Source organism: Lissotriton vulgaris, chromosome 7, assembly GCF_964263255.1.
Source record: "Lissotriton vulgaris chromosome 7, aLisVul1.2, whole genome shotgun sequence".
Classification (NCBI taxonomy): domain Eukaryota; kingdom Metazoa; phylum Chordata; class Amphibia; order Caudata; family Salamandridae; genus Lissotriton; species Lissotriton vulgaris.
In genome coordinates this window covers 1,701,140,190-1,701,162,774 of record NC_141695.1, presented here as the reverse complement: position 1 = coordinate 1,701,162,774, position 22,585 = coordinate 1,701,140,190, and the positions used below count along the sequence as shown (strand labels likewise).

Here is a 22,585-nt window from a genome sequence, read left to right as displayed (position 1 = left end):
CAGGGAAAAACCAGGACGGGTACCCAAGGCAAGCGCGGAGATAACCCTTCGGGGGTCGATTCTGGCGCTATATAAGAAATATAATAATAATTGATGTACCAGAGGGTGGCATGGGTGAAACAGAGGGTGCTGGGAACCTATGATGATGAACCAGATGTAGAAACAACATAATCGTGACCGTTGCGAGCCGACATGTAAGTTCGCGATTGCGAACTGTTACAAAACCCTCGCGAACTGTCAGAAATCCTTGCGAACTGGCAGAAATCCTTGCGAACACAAAAAAAAAAATTCGCGAGAATTCGCGGATTTTGCGGATTGCGAGTTCGCAAATTCGCAAAATTCGCGAACGCCAGATTCGCAAAATTCGCCCATGCTTAATTGTGATTCTGTTGAGGCACAGGTTATATTGGAAGAGAATCTGCTTCTCACAATTATAGAGGGAGAGGCAGGGCAGCTTAAACACATAGAGGCAGTGTTGTTGTGAAAAGACAAGCCTGAGGAGTTGAAGTTAGTGAGTAGCATTTTGGCCCAACAAAGGTGCTACAAAGGGGTAAGTCTCACCCTAATGTGACTATTTTAAAGAGGTGTAGCCCTGTTAGTGTGCCTTTTGTACCCAGTGCACCATGCTGAACTTTACCACCTTACATTCTTCTTCAACACACCCCTGAGCAGGAGGACAGTAACAAAGGTTTCTTTTTGTTTCATGTGACATACAACTCTTCCTAACATGTGGAAGAGGCTGATTGTATTGTGAGTTTGTTGAAGTGCAGATAACATTGCTTTTCATTCTGTTTTCTGCAGTGTTCTGACTGAAGGCAGCCTCCAGCTTACAGCATCATGCAATGCAGGGTGCAACTGTTCAAAGGAGATCTACAGCCCTGTTTGTGGAACTGACAACATTATGTACTACTCACCCTGCCATGCAGGCTGCTCAGGGGTCCACATCAACCCTGCTGGTGAACTCAAGGTACCCATAATATTGCACTAACCAAACATGCCATGTGATCACAAGAGAATGTGTTATGTATTGAAACTACTCCTGAGCTTAAAGTTGCATATATGAAGAGCTACAGAAAAATATGAAGTTAAATGCTTGTGTTTGCTTGAAGTTCTAAATTAAATGTTCGAGGCATTTGAGCTGTAGATCATATGCTTTAGCAATAGATCGCCATCTAGTGTTGGGCCCGGATGTTTGCACTTTGTTTTTCTTCGAAGAAGTCTTTGTAGTCACGAGGTAGGTGACTCCTCCTTTTGCTGATAGTGTGCATGGGCATCGGCTCCATCCTCAGATTGTTTTTTTCCGCCATTGGGTTTGGATGTGTATTGCTGCGCTGCGGTTTGGTATCATTTTTGAACTTCTTCGATGCGCAATCCTCTACACTCGACGGTATTATCTTGGATCTTGGTTCCCCATTTGATGCGCATCGTTTTAACTGAGAAAACCGTTGATCAAGAAACTCGGGGCAGGCCGTTGGGCCTGCTTATGCCGACTGCGCTAGCAGTCAATGCAACAGAATCCATTTAAACTATGTCCCGGGTGTCAGGCTAAGTTTCCATGCACCCATTTGCATAAAGTCTACAGCCTCTGCTTATCCTCGGAACACAACGAAAAGGACTGTGAAGCGTGTTAATCGTTCTGATCGAAGAAAACTATTTGTGATCGTCTGGCTCAATACCAGGGCCAAGTTCTGCACCCGGACCCACGCTCTCCAATTATGTGCATGGCTCCTGAATTACATGAGTTTCATAACCTAAGCATTCCCCAGGATTGTAAAGACATTTTGAAAAGTGCTGGGGCACACTCCACCAATGAATCATACAGACTAAAGTGGAAAAGGTTCCGTTTATGGTGCCAACAACACAACTTACACCCGCTGGAGGCACCTCCAGAGCAAATCTGCCCATATCTTCTCTGTCAGGCTGGTTCAGTACTGGTGAATACATCTGTTAGGGTGCATCTTGCAGCAATATCTAGATATAGACGGACCCCTCAGGTTCCATCCTTGTGCTCCAGAAAGATACTAAAACAATTCATGAAAAAGCCTTTTACGAGTCTTTCCTCCGGTGCAACCTGCTCCAACTGAGTAGCATCTTAATATTGTGTTTTCTGAACTCATTAAACCACTGCTTGAACCGATTCATAAGGTGGACCTCAAATTCTTCACCTGGAAGGTAGCCACCCTTCTAGTTTTGATATCCGCTTGAGGGTAAGTGAAATTTAAGCATTTACTATCCAGGAGCCTTTTCTCCGATTTACATAGGACACAGTCATCCTTAGGACTAACTCAAAGTTCATACCAAAGTTGCCCACATTGTTTCATCTGAATGAACCAATTATTCTTTGCACCTTTCTTCCCAATCCAACTACTCCAGAAGAGCAGTCTCTGCAAAGTTTGGACATAAAGAGGGGTTTAAAGTTTTATGTACATCGCACCAAACAATTCCGTAAATCACAACAACATTTTGTGGCCTATGGCCAAACTCTGCTAGGCAGAGCTGTGACTAAAGCGACCATTGCCAGGTGGATTTCTACCACTATTCAGTTCTGCCATTCCAAGACGAGCAAGCCACTTTCTTCAACTCCGAGGGCGCACTATACAAGGGCAGTTTCCACTTCAACAGCCCTGTTCAGAGGCAATCCTATAGGGATCTGTTGTGCTGCAACGTGGACCAGCATACCTATTATTATACAGCATTATTGCGTTTAGTCAGCACACAGCAGTGATTAAGCGGTTGGACAGGACGTATTACAACATCTGTTCCAATGAGGTGAGCCTCTGTTATTTCTCAATTTCCTTCTTCTTAGTATACATAATATTTACACTTTGTGCTTTTCCTAATTTAGCTATTGTTATATTCACATAATTATCAAAATTGGGATCATTATTTTATTATTAAAGTTACAATTCCTCTAATGCATATATATATATATATATATATATATATATATATATATATATATATATATATATATATACCACCAGTAGATAGTTATAGTTAGGACCTATTACCCATAGGAAATACGCAACATTCTATTTGGAATAATTTTGGCGTCGATTGACGAATCTCCGCACAAGTTTGCACACATATCACCTTAGATTAGACCCCGCCCCCACCTTCACCACTGCAATGAGTAGAACAAGTAGCATAATTAGAGTCAGAATTTCACGGGCGAAAATTACAGTATGCTACTTTACATCAGAAGGAAAATGTCAATACAAAAGTACATGGCTGATATCTTGCCGAAAGTAGTAGAGCATATATCTTATAAATAACATTTTTGTCACAGTCATTTTACTCAAACAACATTTTACTCATCCAAAAAGAAAAAAAAAAACATGATAAATAATACAATGATGGGAGTCTGCAAACACATGGTAATGGATCGTGGACGGTGTGGGACCAGTTTAGGGTGGCTTATGTGTCGTGAAATAGTTGTCAAGAGTTGACCACAGTTTTCTCGTGGGAGGGCGCCACAGTGTCTGTTGGAGTGCTACATTAACTGCACCACGTAAGCTGATTATCCAATTCAGCCACCCTGCGAAGTTGGCTTTGCTGGTATCTTTCCAGTTACTAAGGACTGTCTTGACCGGATCACTGAAATTATATCGACCTCAAAAATATCGAGTTGCCATAATATTGTTGATAAAATATCGATGGACAAAATATCGACTGACTATCTTTAAACAGGTAAGTACAAAAATATTGACTCTAAAATATCGAGTTACTAAAATATAGACTGTAAAAATATCGTTTTTTTTAAATGTCTTTAAATTAAGTTAAAACTAATGTAGTAATAAATATATTTATTATAAACTTACTTTAAATTAATAAATTAATGTTATATTAATACATATTTATTGTAAATTAAAAAATATATAAAAAAAATAATACATATATATTTATATAATTTCTTTTTATTAAATAAACATATATAATTTTTTTACCGTAGCATAGCAAAATAGTTAACATTTATTGTAACAACTGTAGTGAATTCTACAATAGCTAAAGCGTTGGATAGCGTAGGGGTAAAATTTACTATTCCCACTCCAGTGGGTGCAACAGTAGGGAAAGCGTTGGATAGCGTAGGGGTAAAATTTACTATTCCCACTCCAGTGGGTGCAACAGTAGGGAAAGCGTTGGATAGCGTAGGGGTAAAATTTACTATTCCCACTCCAGTGGGTGCAACAGTAGGGAAAGCGTTGGATAGCGAAGGGGTAAAATTTACTATTCCCACTCCAGTGGGTGCAACAGTAGGGAAAGCGCTGGATAGCGTAGGGGTAAAAATTACTATTCCCACTCCAGTGGGTGCAACAGTAGGGAAAGCGTTGGATAGCGTAGGGGTAAAAATTACTATTCCCACTCCAGTGGATGCTACAGTAGGGAAAGCGTTGGATAGCGTAGGGGTAAAAATTACTATTCCCACTCCAGTGGGTGCAACTGTAGGGAAAGCGTTGGATAGCGTAGGGGTTACAATTACTATTCCCACTCCAGTGGGTGCTACAGTAGGGAAAGCATTGGATAGCGTAGGGGTTAAAATTACTATTCCCACTCCAGTGGGTGCAACAGTAGGGAAAGCGCTGGATAGCGTAGGGGTAAAGATTACTAGTCCCACTCCAGTGGGTGCTACAGTAGGGAAAGCGTTGGATAGCGTAGGGGTTAAAATTACTATTCCCACTCCAGTGGGTGCTACAGTAGGGAAAGCGTTGGATAGCGTAGGGGTTAAAATTACTATTCCCACTCCAGTGGGTGCAACAGTAGGGAAAGCGTTGGATAGCGTAGGGGTAAAATTTACTATTCCCACTCCAGTGGGTGCAACAGTAGGGAAAGCGTTGGATGGCGTAGGGGTTACAATTACTATTCCCACTCCAGTGGGTGCTACAGTAGGGAAAGCATTGGATAGCGTAGGGGTTAAAATTACTATTCCCACTCCAGAGGGTGCAACAGTAGGCAAAGCGCTGGTTAGCGTAGGGGTTAATATTACTATTCCCACTCCAGTGGGTGCTACAGTAGGGAAAGCGTTGGATAGCATAGTGGTTCAAATTACTATTCCCACTCCAGTGGGTGCTACAGTAGGGAAAGCGTTGGATAGCCTAGGGGTTAAAATGACTATTAATTAATTAACAATTAACAATTTTATTTAATTTACATAATTAATTAATTATTATTAAATTACTTCCCACCCTATCCCCCTATAAACTCACAACCCACTACAGAAAATAATTTACTAAATATTAATTATTTATCAATTAAATATTTATAATTAATTACCAATTATTTTTTAATTAATTACCAATTAATAATTAATTAAAAATTATTATTATTTTACATAATTAATTATTTATTATTAAATTACTTCCCACCCTATCCCCCTATAAACCCACAACCCGCTACAGAAAATAATTTACTAAATATTAATTATTTATCAATTAAATATTTATAATTAATTACCATTTATATTTTAATTAATTACCAATTAATAATTAATTAACAATTATTATTAATGTACATAATTAATTAATTATAATAAAATTACTTCCCACCCTATTCCCCTATAAACCCACAACCCGCTACAGAAAATAATTTACTAAAAATTAATTATTAATCAATTATTATTTTTTACCAATTATACTTTAATTATTTACCAATTAATAATTAATTAACAATTATTATTAATTTACATAATTAATTAATTATAATTAAATTACTTCCCACCCTATTCCCCTATAAACCCACAACCCGCTACAGATTTATATTACACAATTATTAAAAAATATTAAAAACTACCTTATTTTCGATTTTTTTTTGTCTATATTCTATCTAGTCGATATTATGTCTAGTCTATATTTTTGATTCGATATTTTGGCTATTATTATCGATATTACTCGATATTTTGGTAGTCTATATTATGTCTGGTCGATATTTTGGCTAGTCCCTATTTTTTACTCGATATTTTGTCCAAACGATATTTTGGATTCGATATTATGTCTGTTTACCGTCTTGACCGCCGCTGTGAGTAGGAGATCAAGTAACGCTTTATCTTCTGCGTCAATGGAAGGGTCCTGGGTGAATCCGAAAACTGAGTAAGGGAGCTCTTTAGCTGGTGTAATGTGGAATAGTTTTGAGAGAAACTCGAATATCTTCTCCCAAAAATGTGCTACACAGTCGCATTCTAGGATAATGTGTGATAAATCACCTTCCGCATGTTTGCAATTCCAGCAAAAGGCGTATGGGCTGATGTTGTGTGCAAATAATCGCGCCGGAGTCCAGAAGGCCTTATGAAGGAGCCAGTATTTTGTCTGAGATAGTGTAGGGCTGATTTTGTGTCTCGTGCAAGATACCCATGTACTGGTCCATTCTATTTCTGTGATTGGTCTGGACGAAAGATTGTTCCAGAATTGTGTGATTGGGATAGTGAGGCTAGATTGTTGGGGACGACTGAGTATACAATTTAATTCTTCATAAAAAATTTATGAAGAATTAAATTGTATATCATGTGTAAAAACAGTGTTTGATTATTATTTATGTGGTGTTCATCACCATTCATGTGCTAGTAGGTTGTTAGAATTTGCCTGGGTGTTTTATTTACATATATTGTTTACCCTGACCCAGGAAGTCTATTCTTACCAGGGGGTCCTTGTTACTCTACATATTACCAAACCCGAATTTAGCCAGTACCGCCCACAAATACGGCCATTCCACAGTATCGAACGCCATAGTGGCGTCCAAAGATGCCAAAATGGCCGGCTCACGCAGCGTCGCGGCCCTTGCGAGGACTACGTGCAGAAGCCGAAGGTTCAAAGCTGTGTTTTTATGCGGGATAAAACCAGACTGATCCGGATGGATTACAGCACTAATGGTTTTGATCAGTCTATTAGCCAGTAGCTTGGCAAGAATTTTAGGCTCGGCATTTAACAGAGAGATTGGTCTGTATGAGGCACACCTATTCCTCGGTTCCCTTCCTTGTGTATTACAACTATCGTCGCCAATCTTTGGTCACGGGGGAGAAAACCACGGTCCCGGGACTCTAGGAACATGTCCCTTAAATATGGAGCAATCTTGTCAGGCCGGAGCTTGTACAATTCAATCGGCAGACCATTGGGACCCATCGCTTTACCGGAACGCAGGGAACGCATAGCTAACGCCACCTCATCAGCAGTTATTGTACTATCCATAAGTTCCCTGTCTTCCACAGAGAGACACGGCAGGGCAATATCTCGTAATAATAAACACGAGTCCTCCTCCGGCCTATCAGACACGGAAGAGTACACAGTACAAAAATGATCCGCAAAACACGCCACTATCTCTTGTGGGTCTGTCACAACAGCTCCTCTCACTGTCGCACTCTCCGGTACCACCAACTCGCTCTATCCTTTCTATCTAACCATGCTATCAGCTTGCCTGCCTTGTTTCCAACATCATAGAGACGCCCCTGTTGTTCCCAACTAATAGCCTTCGCAGCCTCCATCACCAACATCTTATATTTCAGTTGCTTCAATTGCAGAACATGCAATCCAGAACGGGTCACCTCCCGCTCTAGCGGTAATTCCAAGTCAGCGATCTCAGTCTCTATCTTTGCCACTTCTTCCTCTTTCTGCTTCTTGACTCCAGCAATCAATGATAGAACTTGACCCCTGATAACAGCCTTAAACGCTTCCCACAAGGAGACCTCGGAGGAAACCGAACCTTCGTTCTCCCTAAAATAGTGATGCAAAGCCTTTACAAGTTCACTGCGGGTCTTGGGATTGCGAAGATACCAAGGGTTGATCGGGGCTACCCGTCCCTCGGCACCCGATGTTAAATCCAACCGAAGCCACAGTGGGGAGTGATCGGAAATACCCCGGGCCATATGCTTGATCGCTTTACTACAAAACGCCTGTGCAGCCGGCACTAACACATAATCAATCCTAGAGAGGCTACCATGGTCGCCCGAGTGAAACGTATACTGCCGCTGATCAGAGTGAAGCAATCTCCAACAGTCGACCAGGCCCAGAGTGTCCATGAAGTCAGGCAGCCATCCAATCGCCCTTGGTAGATCCCTAGTGGGGTGTCTATCGAGCAAACCGGAAACCACAGCGTTGAAATCCCCACCAATTATCAGAGACCCCCCGGGGAGATCTAGCAGAACCCGTCCCAAATCAGCAAAGGTATTGGATTGTAGGCCAGGAGGGACATACACATAGACCAGGGAAAGAGTGCGGCCCTCCCACCGTCCCGAAATAGCAGCATAGCGTCCCCTATCATCAAGGACCGTGGAGTCTATTTCAAGTGGGAAAGCGTACTTAACAAGAATTCCAACACCCCTAGATCCAGAGGCGAACCCGGCATGGGCAACTAGACGATACCCCTTCCTGTTCATGGCATGGCATGTGTCACCTACCAAGTGGGTCTCCTGCAATAGAACAACATCAGGAGAGTGACGTTTCAGGAGCTGCAGTACCACCCCACGCTTAATCTTGTCCCCCAGCCCGTTAACATTCCAACTCATCAACCTCCACCCCCTACCCCCCATCATGAAAGAGAAAGAGGATCCAGCCCCAAGCAGAGTCCAGCACATCGATTAGAAAGTCCAGCAATAGAGCGCCTTGCGAAAACAGTAACCAGAAAATCAAACACCCACCCCCACTCAAACAACCCATTACAACACCACCCACCCTGCACGCCTGCATACGACTAAAGAGCCACCCCAGTGTGCCTGTCGCCCCCACATCTAAACTAAACTACAAGAAGTAAAGCTGAGGAGAAAGACCCACCGATATTCCTGCACCCCCCCCGTTCAACCCACAATCAGATACATATCATTAATTGGATCCATCACAGTTGCAATCCCACAAATGAGGTGCTGGATGGTGGTAAGTATAATTTTATATTCCAACTCCAGTCCCCGTGGATACTAGGGAAGGTGTTGGATATAAAATTAAACTTATTCCCTATCCTAGAGCGCCCCCCAGCGCAATGCGTTGTAATGGTATGCGTGGTAATGCCTGCGTTGTAAGTGTAGTGCATGGTAAAAAATGCGTGGTAAACGTTGTATACCGGGGTGCAGGGATGAACTGCACCACTGCTCTTTTCAATGAGACCATGCATTCCGTTCGGAATGCATGCTGCCAATGAAAAGAATAAGCATGTGACCGAACAGGGTTCAGTCCCATCCTACTTCCATCGCTGGAACTGACTACAGGAGGTCGTTCGGTTCCAGTTCCTTACCGATATCGGACGGACTCTTTTCCGTCCGACATCGGAATCGGACCCTAAGTGATTATTTGATGCAATTGAATATACAGCCAGAGAAAATTGAATTACTGTAAGTACTTAGTATGTCCAGAACAGCAACTATTAAGAATGTTTATACCATTTTTGCCTATACATTTTTGAATTATTGTTAGGGCTCCCGATTTTATGGTATTTATATTTGTTAACATTTCAGTCTGTATTTATCCATATATATTTTTTGGCCATTTTATCTGGATTTATCCATATTTATTTTATGTTTTGTGTATAAATAATGTACACGTACTCATCCTTAGATCGTTGTCATGATTTAGCTATTTGAGCTGCCAAATAATACATAACAATACAGCCACAAAATATTAGCATTATACCACAAATGTATGCTGCCATATGCCATTATTTAAAGAAATGTTATCCTGCTTTTTAATTTCTCATGCTGTCCATCTGCTCAGCTGTTGGGCTGCAATTCATGAAATATAGTACGGAGAGCCACTTAAAAGAAGCACAATTTTATGTATCTATCCACTTTTAAAAATAAATGCAGACAGAAAACACATTGTTTTCTGTCTGTATTTATCTGTAAAAACGAAAAACAAAGAGCCTTCATTATAATACACAACTGGGAAAAGCCTAGGCTTGCGTACTGAATGTACATCACAGTTGAGATGACTGAGCATAGCTTTGTTTTGAGTAACAAGTATCTCCACAGTGCCAACCTTTGAGCTCAGAGATGGTCGATTAAGATGCCATTCGGAAGGGCTCCAATGGGATTTGGGTTTTCCACATCAGATTCGGAAGGCTTGTTTCCGACGGATTCGGAAACCTTTCCGAACGAGCAATTGAAGATGTTCGGACTTTCCGAATCCAAACCGAACGGCATTTGGAAAGTCTAAGTCCTTCTGACTGAGCTGAAACGTGTGTGTCTACGGGGCGTGTTTCAAAACTACTCGAAAGCTTTCCGAACTAGTAGTTACGATGGCAGATTCGGAAGCCCTTCTGAATCTGTTGTTCCGACGGATCGGCTGTCGGAATCTGACTTTGGGGCCCCATACCAGGCCGCCCTTCACCCAGGGCCTTCAGAATCGGGGCCGTTGGGATAACGAAGGGATCCCCCTTTCCTACTATGCACAGTGTGGCAGGCACCAAATGTGCCCGCCACAGGGTGCACGATTTTCCCCAGCCACCCCATTCTTCAATGGGAGCCTGTGTATTTGCTCGGAACACAGGCTCCCATTGAAGTCAATGGGATTCTGATCCAATCGCATCCAGATGCATCGTAATCAGTTGCACAGACTCCCTGGATCAGAGTCGGTCAGAAACATCCCAAGATCGATTCGGTTGGAATGCTTTCTGACCGAGATCGTAATCGACCCCAAAATGTGAAGTTCATGCACAGGCTGTATTATACACCACCTATATTATATGCGTGCGAGCGTAGATCAAATTCGAACAGCTCTAGAAGTCTCATGGATAATGCAGATGATGTCCATATGTTTCCTACTTGCAGCACGCTTCAAGACTTTTGGCACGCTGTTGCATGAAACTATCCGAAATTTTGGCCACCAATATCATACTTTCTGTGCCTTCATATTGATACATCAAGATATAAAACCCATCCAATTGCGATGTTATTTATTGCCAAGCGCTGGCAAGACAGTAAACCACCTGCATTCTCATATTGGTGGCAGAGTATGTGTGATATTCAGGAGATCGAGACGGCAATATATAAACTCAAAAGAGAGAAAATGGAAGGAAATAGGAAATGAAGTTTGGACCAAATTCCACTGACAAACTAATTGAATGCCAAGATGTATTGAGGATATATTGACTAAAATAAATGATAGAAGCTATTTTCTCGTTGTTCATATGTGTAAATTGTTTATCCTAGCCAAGGTGTGCGCTGGTGGATATTCTGTATAGTCCTATATTTTTTTATTTAATTTGTTACTTGGTTCTCATTCAAATTTAAAAAGGACGTATCTCTTCAGAAGAGATAGTGTGTCCTACGTAGACAGCACTAGAAGTAAACATTTTACATTCTCTAACTGTCTTTTTCCTATACTTCAGTATTTGGAACACTGCAACACCGGGGTAAAAATTGTAAATTGATACTTGTACAGCGCACTACTCACCCGCAAGGGTCTCAAGGCGCTTGTACGAATACCGCTGTGGAACCCATCCTGGCTTTCCCTGTGAGGCATCCACTCCTGGGCACCCCCAAGGTGGAGGCCAGGCATCCTTAGCGTTGTGGGGGCTGTTGTGGAGATTAAGCAAGCTATTGCCCAGAGTTGCAGAGTGGGACTCCATGATTGGAATAGGCCCCGAGGCGAGAATTATCAGGTCCGTGGAATTTTTGAGCCCAAGACCCGCCGAGGCAGGGAATTGAACCATGGTCCCGGGCTAGACCTCTGCATCCGGGTCTGCGGCTCTAACCATTGAGCCACACTTCTCCACCTAGCATCATGGAATGCTTGCACTCCCACAATTCTAAAGCAATGCGTAACGAAAACACAGTAAGCTTACAAAAGACAAAGATAGTAATAATGTATAGAAACCTATGTACATCCTGGGCTCTCCTCTTCCTCATAGATACTTAAAGTGTTTAAGATTTACTTGAAGTAGTATGGCTGTGCCTCCTTTTATAAACCATGGCTCTTAATGACAATTGTTTTTTTCCCAGACTTACCATAACTGCAGCTGTATCGGTGGCAATGTGTCCATGGATGTCAACCAGGCCGATAATGGGAAATGCTCATCTTCCTGCCAGAAAATGTCTGTTCTCCTCATTTTCATCTTTGTCATCATTCTGTTCACCTTCCTCTGCAGTATGCCTGCTCTGACAGCAACACTAAGGTAAGATGGGCTGGTGTGGGCCGAATGTATGACGATACTACGCGATCATGTTGATTGCGGTATCTTACAACGCGGGTTTTACAACGCAAGTCGTTTCAACAACTTGCGCTGGAGAGCGCTGGACTTAGATATAGTACTATTTACTATTCCAACACCAGTCTACGTACAGTAGGGAAGGTGTTGGAATAGAAAATCGCACTATTCCTTAGCTTACAGCGCCCTCCAGCGCAAGTCGTTGAAACAACTTGCGTTGTAAAACCTGCGTTGTAAACCTACCACAATGAAACTCCTGCATAGTAAAGGTGGTCTCCCGTGTGGGGCATCAGCATTCAAATGTCAGGCAGTGAGATACAGGGAACATACTCACCCCATTTCCGTCTTTTGCAGCAGTTTCATCTGCATGTGCTAGCAGGATCATTCACAGCAAAGGGCCATACACTGTTGAACCTTGTCAAGAGGTTTGTGATCTGATGCTGAAACCATTGTGCAGAAACCATTGCAAAAATCCCTTCTCTGGAGACTTGATTGTTGGACCAAAGAGAATGTCAGACACCATCAGACACAATCCTCGAAAACAGGAATGCACATGGGGCATTATCAGAGAGTCTAGACTTCGATTATGAGAGTGACTCAATATGATTGTTTAGGCATTGCAAATACAAGTATTGGGATGTTTATGGCACCAGGTAATTATCGAGTACGATAAAGACTCTGGGCCATATTATCAAGAACGGCGATAATGGGCTTGATAATATGCCCTTGTGAATTCCCATAGAAGCCCAGGTTCACACCAGAACATGGTCTTCTATGGGAATTCACAAGGGCATATTATCAAGCCCATTATCGCCGCTTTAGTGGCAGTTTCCTGCCGCTAAAGCGGTGATAATGTTATCGCCGTTCTTGATAATATGGCCCATCATCTTCAGATTTTTCTCCTGATAAATTTTGGCTGGCCAAACCTGCCGAATTTTAACAGGGGAAAAGGGTCAGTAAATGTTGGGTCATGCTGCTTTTGGTGAAAAAGGCACCAAACATCTGCGGAATTTTGCAGGACTTAACTCGTAACAGCCAATATTTATATTCCCCAATACATTCATACTCCTTGTATCGGGTTTTCTCAATGCAATACATATCTTCTACCCCTCTAGGACACTCATACCTGTGTATTACATTAGCCTTTATAGGAATTTTGCAATGTGACTGTGTTTAGTACATGAATCGAATCACAAAAGCAGGACGCAGACCTGTTGCTGTGCAAAAAACCTATTGCATTCCAACATTGACTATATACATCAGGCCGGTACCCCCTAAATTACTGAATTTCAAGGGTTCTTTAATTGTCCTCTCTCGCAGCTTGCTGTCAAACCAAGCTTAAAAACTTCTGTTTGACAAAACAAAAACAAAGACATTTAGCTACAAATTGCATGCTGGATGAGGTATAAAAGTCTGGGTTTACCCGCTCTCTTCTCAGAAAGGCCAGCCAACCTTGTCACTATAAAAAAAAGACATTTTATGTTTACAAAATTGTTATCAGACTTAAGGTTCTTACACACAATGACCATTTAAAATATACCTACAGGGTCTGATTTATGATGCTCTACTGGCTCTATTGCGCCACCGGGAACGTCCCTTTTTTGACGTTCCGGTGGCGCAATGTGCCACTGGCATACTTATAAGGGTGGGTAAAGCCACGTGAAAGGGGCTTTCCATGGGTGTTGATGAGGGCGTTCCCAGCAACATCCATGGCTTTTTGACACTGCCCCAGATTTATGAGAAATCCTAATTCTGAAGTAGCACCAGAAACGTACGCCTCCCCAGGCACAACAAGGAGAAATATCTTTTATTTCTCCTTGTTTTTCCTCTTTCTATGTGTGCTGTATCCTTCAGCACACATAGAAAGAGGAAAACGTGTCTTCTGATTGTTTTTGTGCATGAAGGAATCCCTCAATGCAAAAGGGCCTGCGTTGGCGCACAACAGCCCAGTGTGAGATTTCACTGCTTCACTTTTAGGTCGCCGTTGCGTCAAAATCTTGCGACTGCTTCACAGCAGGCGTAAGACTGACGCAGGCCCTTTCACATGGGGCTTTCCCCACGTGAAAGGACGCATTGCTGGAGTTGCGTCACTTTTGTGACACAGTCCATCAATGCGTCACTTTTGCGCTTACAGATACGTCAGAAATACTGACGTATCTGTAACTCCTTGCGACATGATGCGTCATACATTAAATATGACGCATCAGGAATTTCACAAGGAGTGCCTACTGAGAAGTGACGCATCGCTGCTTTCACGCAGCAATGCGTCATTTCTCATAAATGAGGCCCCTACAGTTTAAGGATATCGCAAGTCACCGACCACCAGAAGAGCTATGGCACGTTCCGTCTTGAGAGTGCTTCCCAAACTGGTTCATTAGGACACATAGGCTTTTGTTTCAGGCAGGAGTATAATTGCACGCCTGCGGAGACTGGCATATATCCATCACTGTTGACCAAGTGTTATAATCGCTAGAAAAATATGTTTACTTCCGTGTGTTTAATTTAGCATATCCAGGCCGCAAAATTAATATACTGGGGCTTTGGCTTGTTCGCACTGACAGATGAAGAAAATGAGGTTTTCAAGGTTGCATGAACAAGTTTCCTACGTGCATGATTTTTTCATCTTCTGTATTTTTCGTTTTGAAGTAGATTCATTTCATGTTGATGTTTTAATGGACTCTGTGTCTTAGGAGTAAGTTATGTAGAGATGTACTTGTAACTTGCAATAATCAAGGTTGTTTCTACATGATGCCACAACTGTATTTCTACTCATTTTAAAATGGCTTATTAATTATTTTGCTTCATTAGTGCAAAGTAATTTCCCTTGTTTGTTGGGTAAGGGGGATCATTATCTATTAATAATTTAGGCGGTCCCAAAAGTAACCTGTTATATGTGGCACAATTTCTGCGATGCAGATTGGTTCATGTCTTTTATCTTGGTTAGTACAGCCTTATATCACGCTATGTCGAGAGCGTTGTTTCCCATTTCTCTGAAAATATAAAATGTGCCTTTTGTTGTATGTTTGCCAGACCTTTTCCTTGCTTTCAAGTCGAGCTGTTACCATGTCGGATGGTTACCTGGCTGTATAATTAGACTTTTGCATTGATCTGACATCTCCATGTAAGACAGTTGGCGGATTTGTCTCTTTTCCTTACCAACTGAGCAGAATTATGATAGTTCATTACTGAACTTTATTTTGATTATAACTAATTTCTTTATGTTACGACCTCTTGCAGTTTGCCTTATTTGTGTGCATTATTGATGATGATTTGAATCTAACTATGTTTTGTCTATTGTAATGATTCCTAATCTGAATAAACCTTTATGGTTATGAAATTGAATATTTTCCTGCAAGGGTCGTCTTTATTTGTACTAGTGCCCCATCCTTTGGATGCCTCAATCTTGTGCATCGGTCCTTTTAATTTATTGGTGCAAATCACCAAAACTGTCTAAAAACGAGTAGCGATGATTATGAGGTGGCACCGCTCAATATCGAGAGGGTGATTGAGTTAGTGATCTGGGTGCCTTTAAACAAGATGTTGAAGGAGTATGGATTCATCCTAGACTGCTAAGGCGATTCAGTGTGCTGGTTATACCTACGAAAGAGCTACAGTCAAAACTAATGGTGCTTCTGTTTATTGGGTTTTGAGGCGTGGTACTATGCAAGGTTGTCAAAAATAACGAAAAGTGTACCTTCTCAAGAGAAGAGCAGGCATCAAGAATCAAACTTGATTCTTTCGAAAGCCCTCACTCAACCTAGTTGGTGACATGCTTCATCACCTGGCCCCACCAGGAGAGGCCGAGTGCCTCCCTCGTGTGCTTCAACGCCAGAATTAATCAGGAGCAGGTTTTTTTGGTTTAAGTGACAAGTGATGGTGAGAGTGTAGTGAATAAAAAATGCCTAGATTGTGTCCAAAAATTATTTATTAGTTGGCCAATAAGACACAATTAAAAACAAGGTTTGGGATGTGTAAACTGGATTATATCCCATTGTGAGTGGTCAACATGTTTCTGCCTATATGATGATATTAACCAGGCATTCTTCAGGACCACAGTGTGAACCTCGGCCGTATGAGCGCGCTAAGGCCAACCCTAACCTGAGGTCATAAATGTGAAAACGTTTTTGTTAAAAGACCTATTAGTTAAGTGTTCCTCATATTTAGAGAAACCAGATTGAGGCTGTAGCAAAAGACAGCAAATGACAAACACACAAACAAAAAACAAACAATGATTATTCCAGTTGCTACAGTCATGCGTTTGTCATTTGAAACTTCTCATGCACTGGTGCTCCTCAAAATGCACTGTAACCGTAACTCTAAGAGCAAGCGTGTACTATAGTGAATAGTAACGTGCACTTGTTTTCACTTTATCGATAAAGCCAGCTTATATTGTGGAGGTACCATGCAAGGTTTCCCACTTTTGCCACTCCTGTTCGCCCTCGATGCCAATTATTCTCCAACTTGAATTGAGGGGCCGTGGAGGATTGGGGTTTTCAATATAACACACATGGCACTCGCTTTATTCTGACAACACTCTAGTATACCCATCCCACGCTGTAAGGGTGATCCAATGCCTCCCCTGCTTATCGGAGGAGTTCCATGAAATGTTGGGTCTAAAAGCAAAATGTAGGACAAGTTAGCACTTTTACCCTAAGGAGCGCTGGCGTGGTGTGGGGACAGTGCAACACCTGACCGTAGGATGACATGCCAATCTCGGAATTAGGGTGCCTGGGGATCTATTTTATTTAGTTATTTATAAAGTTTTATATAGCGCGAACAAGATCAGAAGAATGATAAGGGGGGTAGACACTGGGGGACACTGGACGGAAGACTAGTGGTGTTAGGATCCATCTATGCCCCTAATTTCGACCAGGACAAATACTGAGATATTATCAGCGGAGCACTTGCAGGCTGGGATACCTGTCCTTGGATACTTGGTGGGGACTACAGTACGGTAGTGGATGTCAACCTAGATAGATCTCACCTGCCACTGCGTGGCGCAGGGGTATTTAAACAAACTGAGGCGCTAGTGCGCTGGATGACGGGATGGAGGTTATGTGAAGTATGGAGGATGAAACACCAAGGCCATCGAGAATACTCATTTTATTCAGCAGTACACGCCTTACACACTAGGATAGACAGGGTCCTATGCTCAGATGATATTGCAGGGCAGGTCCTTAGTTCTACATACCTCCCCAAAACATTCTCCGACCACAACCCACAAGAGATCAATATTACATGGGGCAGGGTACCTACACCGGTCCCCACGTGGCACCTCTGGCCACAGTTGATGGAAGACACGGTGTTTCGCGCAGATATAGTACACACAATAGAACGATACTTCACCAAGAATAGCGGCACAGCGACCAGTAGGTTGATAGAATGGGATGCATTCAAGGCGGTGTTGCGGGGAAGAGCGATTAGCGCGACAGTGGGTGCACGACAGGAGTTACATAAGTCACTGATAGACACTGAATCACAAATGGGCAGATTAGAACAGCTGGTGGCGACTGACGACATACACTCGGACGCGCTCCAGGAAGGGCGGATTAAACATGCTGAACTGTTAGAGTCACTTAGAACCATAGATTACCAAGAATACACCAAAAAGACGCATGTGGATGCAGATAAGGCAGGCACATTGTTAGCTAGGCTGCTCCGGGGCGCTCCTCCCGCAATTGTGATCAATGAAATCAAGACGGCAGATGACACAAGAGTCTGTACGCAGGGAGAGATTATTGAAGCCTTCAAAACATATTATGCTTCTTTATATGACAAACCAGTGGAGATACCCCCCGAGCGTACAGATGCTTTCCTTTCCTCATTGACCATCGCCGCACTATCGGCCACGGCGCAAAAGGAGCTCTCAGGGCCTGTAACCTCACAAGAAATCAAAACCGCTATGAAGGGCCTTCCTCGTAACAAAACCCCTGGTATGGATGGCCTGCCCATCGAATTTTACACTACGTACGCAGAGACGCTTGTACCCAAACTGACGGAATTATATAAGACGATCTGGGAGGAGGGTGTTCTACCTCACACTACCGCACAAGCTCTGGTCATCTCATTACCTAAACCAGGCAGAGATCATGCTGACATGGCTAATTATCAGCCGCTGTCGCTCTTACCCACGGAATACAAAATATTGAGTAAGGTGCTAGCTAACAGACTACAGCCCTACTTAACCCAACTGATACATATCGACCAGACGGGGTTCATACCAGCGCGAAGCACCTCCCTGAATATTAGGAAGCTACACCACTTAATGTCGGAAGTGCCGCAGCACTTTTCTCACATTGGATGTCTTTCTTTAGACCTCAAACAGGCGTTCGATTCGATCCACTGGGATTATATGTTTTGGGCGCTGTCACGTTTCGGGATACCTGAAAGCTATCTAACATGGCTACGTCTGCTTTACACAGAGCCGACAGCAAGAGCAAGAACGGGCAGACACATTTCGGGGGAGTATAAGATATCCAGGGGGACGCGACAGGGCTGCCCATTGTTGCCTCTGATGTTTGTTCTAGCCCTAGAACCCCTGGCGATTGCAATGAGACAGAACTTAACGGATATGGGAATACCACTCAGAAGCACCACCCACCTTTTTTCGGCATATGCAGATGACATACTTGTCTATCTCCACGACCTCCGTCAGCCCTCAGCTCCAATCTGTGACTTGTTTCGGATCTTTGAAACCATATCCGGTCTTGCCGTGAATGCTGCCAAATCACACGCCTTTTTCTTTACGGACCACGCTGACGTCACGGAGGTGGAATTCGGGGATGCTCCACTACTGATTGCCCCCACTACATTTAAATACTTGGGTATCCAAGTGTATAGAACACCTGCCGATCTGTTGGAGGGCAATCTCAGTAGAACAATACGGTCCCTGAGATCCAGTGTGGTTTTTTGGACTTTGCTGCCATGATCCGTTAAAGGGAAGGGCGGGAATAACGAAGATGGTAGTTCTGCCACGACTACTTTACTACTTCACGAATTTGCCTCTAATAGGTCCAATATCCAACTTTCAGAAGTTGAACACATTGCTGATAGACCTAGTCTGGGGTATAGGGAGACGGAGAACTAGCTTGAAGAAACTACAAATAAGCGCTAGTATGGGGGGGGGCTGGGAGTCCCGGACTTTAGGGCGTATTACTACGCCTGCCAATTACAGTGGTTGTCCTACTGGACGGCTGGACGTAATCTCCATGAAATAGGATTCACAAAAACTGATTTGGAGAATGGCACACTACACACCCTGAAGCTGCCAAGTTTCAAAATGCGAAAAGACTTACCTACACTGCTAACCACTGCATTGACATGCTGGAAGGTGGCGCTCAAATACGCCAAAATGCCCTTCACGTACGCTGGCAACATACCCCTGCTGGGCATTCCGCTTGCTGCTGGTACCCTCACTAACCATACATACACTAACACCCTGGACAGAGTCTGGTGTGACTGCGGTGGCGGACCTCTTTGGCCATGAGCTCCTAATGGATCACGACACGTTCGTGCACGAGACAGGTGCCCCGCAACATTTATTTTTAACCCATGCTGCTCTGATACGATACATTAAAAAAACATTGGGCACCACAAGGTCGTGAACCCGACCAAAACAAACTAGTAAAGATGGTGCATTATATGGGGAGGGGGCGGCACCTGATCCGCTGAATATATAATGGGATCAGTAACCACACCAAGATACGCCTGGATTCCCTGCGAGTTATATGGACGTATGAGATAGGTAGGGTGCTATCGGACACCGAATGGGCAAAGATTCTGGAACACCCCAAAAAGGTATCCCGAAACTCGAGGTTCAAATTCATTCAAACTATGATACTACACTGCGCCTATCTGGCTCCTGACCGATTGGATATAAGGTTTCCTCAGACACAACACTCATGCCCAAGATGTCACGCCCCTGGAGTGGGATTATTACATATGTCGTGGACAGGCCCCAATCTGCTCAGCTACTGGGTTAGAATTAGAGAGATCACGGGAACAGAGATGCACCTTCAGTTGCACGACACAGTGGAGGAATGCCTGCTAGGATTACACAAACACAGGTCTAAACACAAAGTACAATTTAGATTCATCGACCTGGCACTACTTCTGGCCCGTAGGAACATGCGGCGGAAATCAAGCAAGCCCCCTGAGATACGCAGCTGGCACGCAGAAATGGTGAAATGGAGTAGTACGGAAGGTGCAGCGCTGCGCAGAGAAGAGGCAAGGGGATTACGGAAAACACTGATAGCCTTAGCCTGGGAGACTATGTTAGAAGCGTTCATGTCAAGGGAGCCTGATGTGTTCATATGACATTTGCCCTGAATGTGCATTCGACACTACGAATTGCCCATACCCGGGCATCTACGGAAACGTGAGGCTAGGCTCTGTATATGTATGTAGATTGAGCGTTGGACAGGGTGCAAATGTAATGATACGGATGATGGTTTTGTAGGGTGACCACAGTTCTCAGGGGTGGGGGGGGTTTACTGAGGGTTGTTTCTTTATGATTGCCTATCATGGACCACCGATATGTACTTTCATGTTATATATGTAGCACTGTTTACATTTATGACTTGTAGTAAACTTTATGAGAACATTTTACAGGACTGTAAACGAACATTAAAAATCAATAAAATATGTTTTAAAAAAAATGCTGGACCACTGAAACTGCTACCTCACACATCATGCTCTCTTGGCCACAGTTAAAGAAGACCAGTGCCTCATGATATGGCTGGACCTTTCAGCTGCCTTCAACACTGTTGACAATCCCACCCTCACACACAGTTCAGAGTCTCAAATGGGATTCAGCAGCAATGTTCTTCACTGAATCTCCTCCTACCTTTCTAACCAATACCACTTTGCAGACATTGGGAACCTGTAGGTGTCAAATGATTCCTATCCTGCATCTTCGCTAAGGGTTTCATACAGTCTCCTGTCAACTGCAACCTCTACATAGAACCAAATCCAACCAAAGGTTTTCCTTTCTCTTTCTCTTCTAAGAAACTCCTAGACCCCCATTCTGTCTGTGATTTCCAATTTTTTCCTGTCTGTGGTTGACAGAAAAAAAGTAATCAGGCTATCCGCTCCGAATAGGAAGGTACGTGTGATGTCCTTACTCTGTCCACTACTCAGAAGATAAGAGGTAGAAAGGGAAAGACATTTTGTGTGAGGGAGACTGGGCCTCTGCAGCTACGATAGCCTCTGTAGTGTTTCACCATTTGACTGGTGAACAGTTTTAAGGCACCAGGGTTGGCTACTATACACTTCATTTCAACATGACTTGTTTCAGTGCATTTTAGATAACAGCAACAAAAGTCATATTTCAGCAAATCAGCTACCCTCCTCAGCAGTGTTTTACCCCTATCATAGCTTATCTCAAGAAGCCAACTAAAAGAAAGGCATCAGGCCACCTAAGCAGCAGTATCCATCAAGACTGCATTGACAAACTGCAGCCCCTGTTACTACCACACCCTCCGCTCCAGGTCCTATAGGTCCAAAGTCAGAGTTTTCTCCCAGGGTGTGGGGATCATTCATTTTTTTCTGTTTGTGATTGTCAGCTTTTTTCCTGGAGGTGATGGACAGAAAAAAAGACATCAGACCGTCCACCCAAAATAGGATGGGTAGTCTGATCTCCTTACTCCACCGCTGCTCCGCAGAGTTATCTGGGGCACTGCAGTTGGAAAACTGATGGCCATGGAACACCATCACATCTGTGATGGAGAACCCTGTCTGCCAAACTCTAAATTCGGACCCCTGGCCCTTTTGCAACTTTATGTAAAGTATCAAGAGTAAGATGAAGAGGGGGATAATGAATGTGATTGTGCTTTAGATGCAACTCACCACTCTGGTCATGGCTACAGAAGAGATGATGAAGTGTACAGACAGGGGATATGGTCATCGTCACTAAGACAGATCTTATGACAAATGTTATGTGGAATCCAGTTACCAAGTAGAACCAATGTTGAGAGTTCTAGTGAGTAAACAAGTTACATCACATGATGTCTGTCTATTAGGCACAGATTGTGCCTTCTGTGGAACCTTTGAGACTGGTACACCCTCTCCAAGTTCCTTCCATTCCACTTTCAGTGGGCCCTCTGCAGCTTCAAATCTAATTTCATGAATGCTTTCTTCTGTGACACCTACTCCTCTTTTATCAGTATCATCTTATATGAACCCAGATTCACCTAAAGAATATCATGCAGCCAAAGAAGAATCCTTTGGAAGGCACTTCAAATGGGTGTGATGATTATATCGCCCCAACATGCAGTGCCTACACCTCCTCATGCGGATTCACCACCCTACAATATTGTTCGATTTCATTCTTTAATGAAGAAACCTTCAAAGCATTTTAATCTTCCAGTGTCTTTGATGGAAATCAACAGTTTTTTGTACGACTTTAAAGAAGCTCCAAGAAATCTATCAATGCCATCATAGACTTACATGACAACGAATAGTCCAGATA

At 43.1% G+C, this 22,585-nt stretch overlaps 1 protein-coding gene across 1 annotated transcript in view; it reads left to right on the top strand.

Moving 5' to 3' along the window:
• The window catches only part of LOC147706352 (solute carrier organic anion transporter family member 4A1-like), a 184,704-nt gene that overhangs the window by 110,733 nt on the left and 51,386 nt on the right, over positions 1-22,585 (top strand). Inside the window, exons 7-8 of the mRNA XM_086932844.1 lie at positions 802-967; positions 11,912-12,084. Coding sequence (XP_086788970.1) covers positions 802-967; positions 11,912-12,084 — 339 coding nt within the window. The remainder of the gene's footprint in view (positions 1-801; positions 968-11,911; positions 12,085-22,585) is intronic.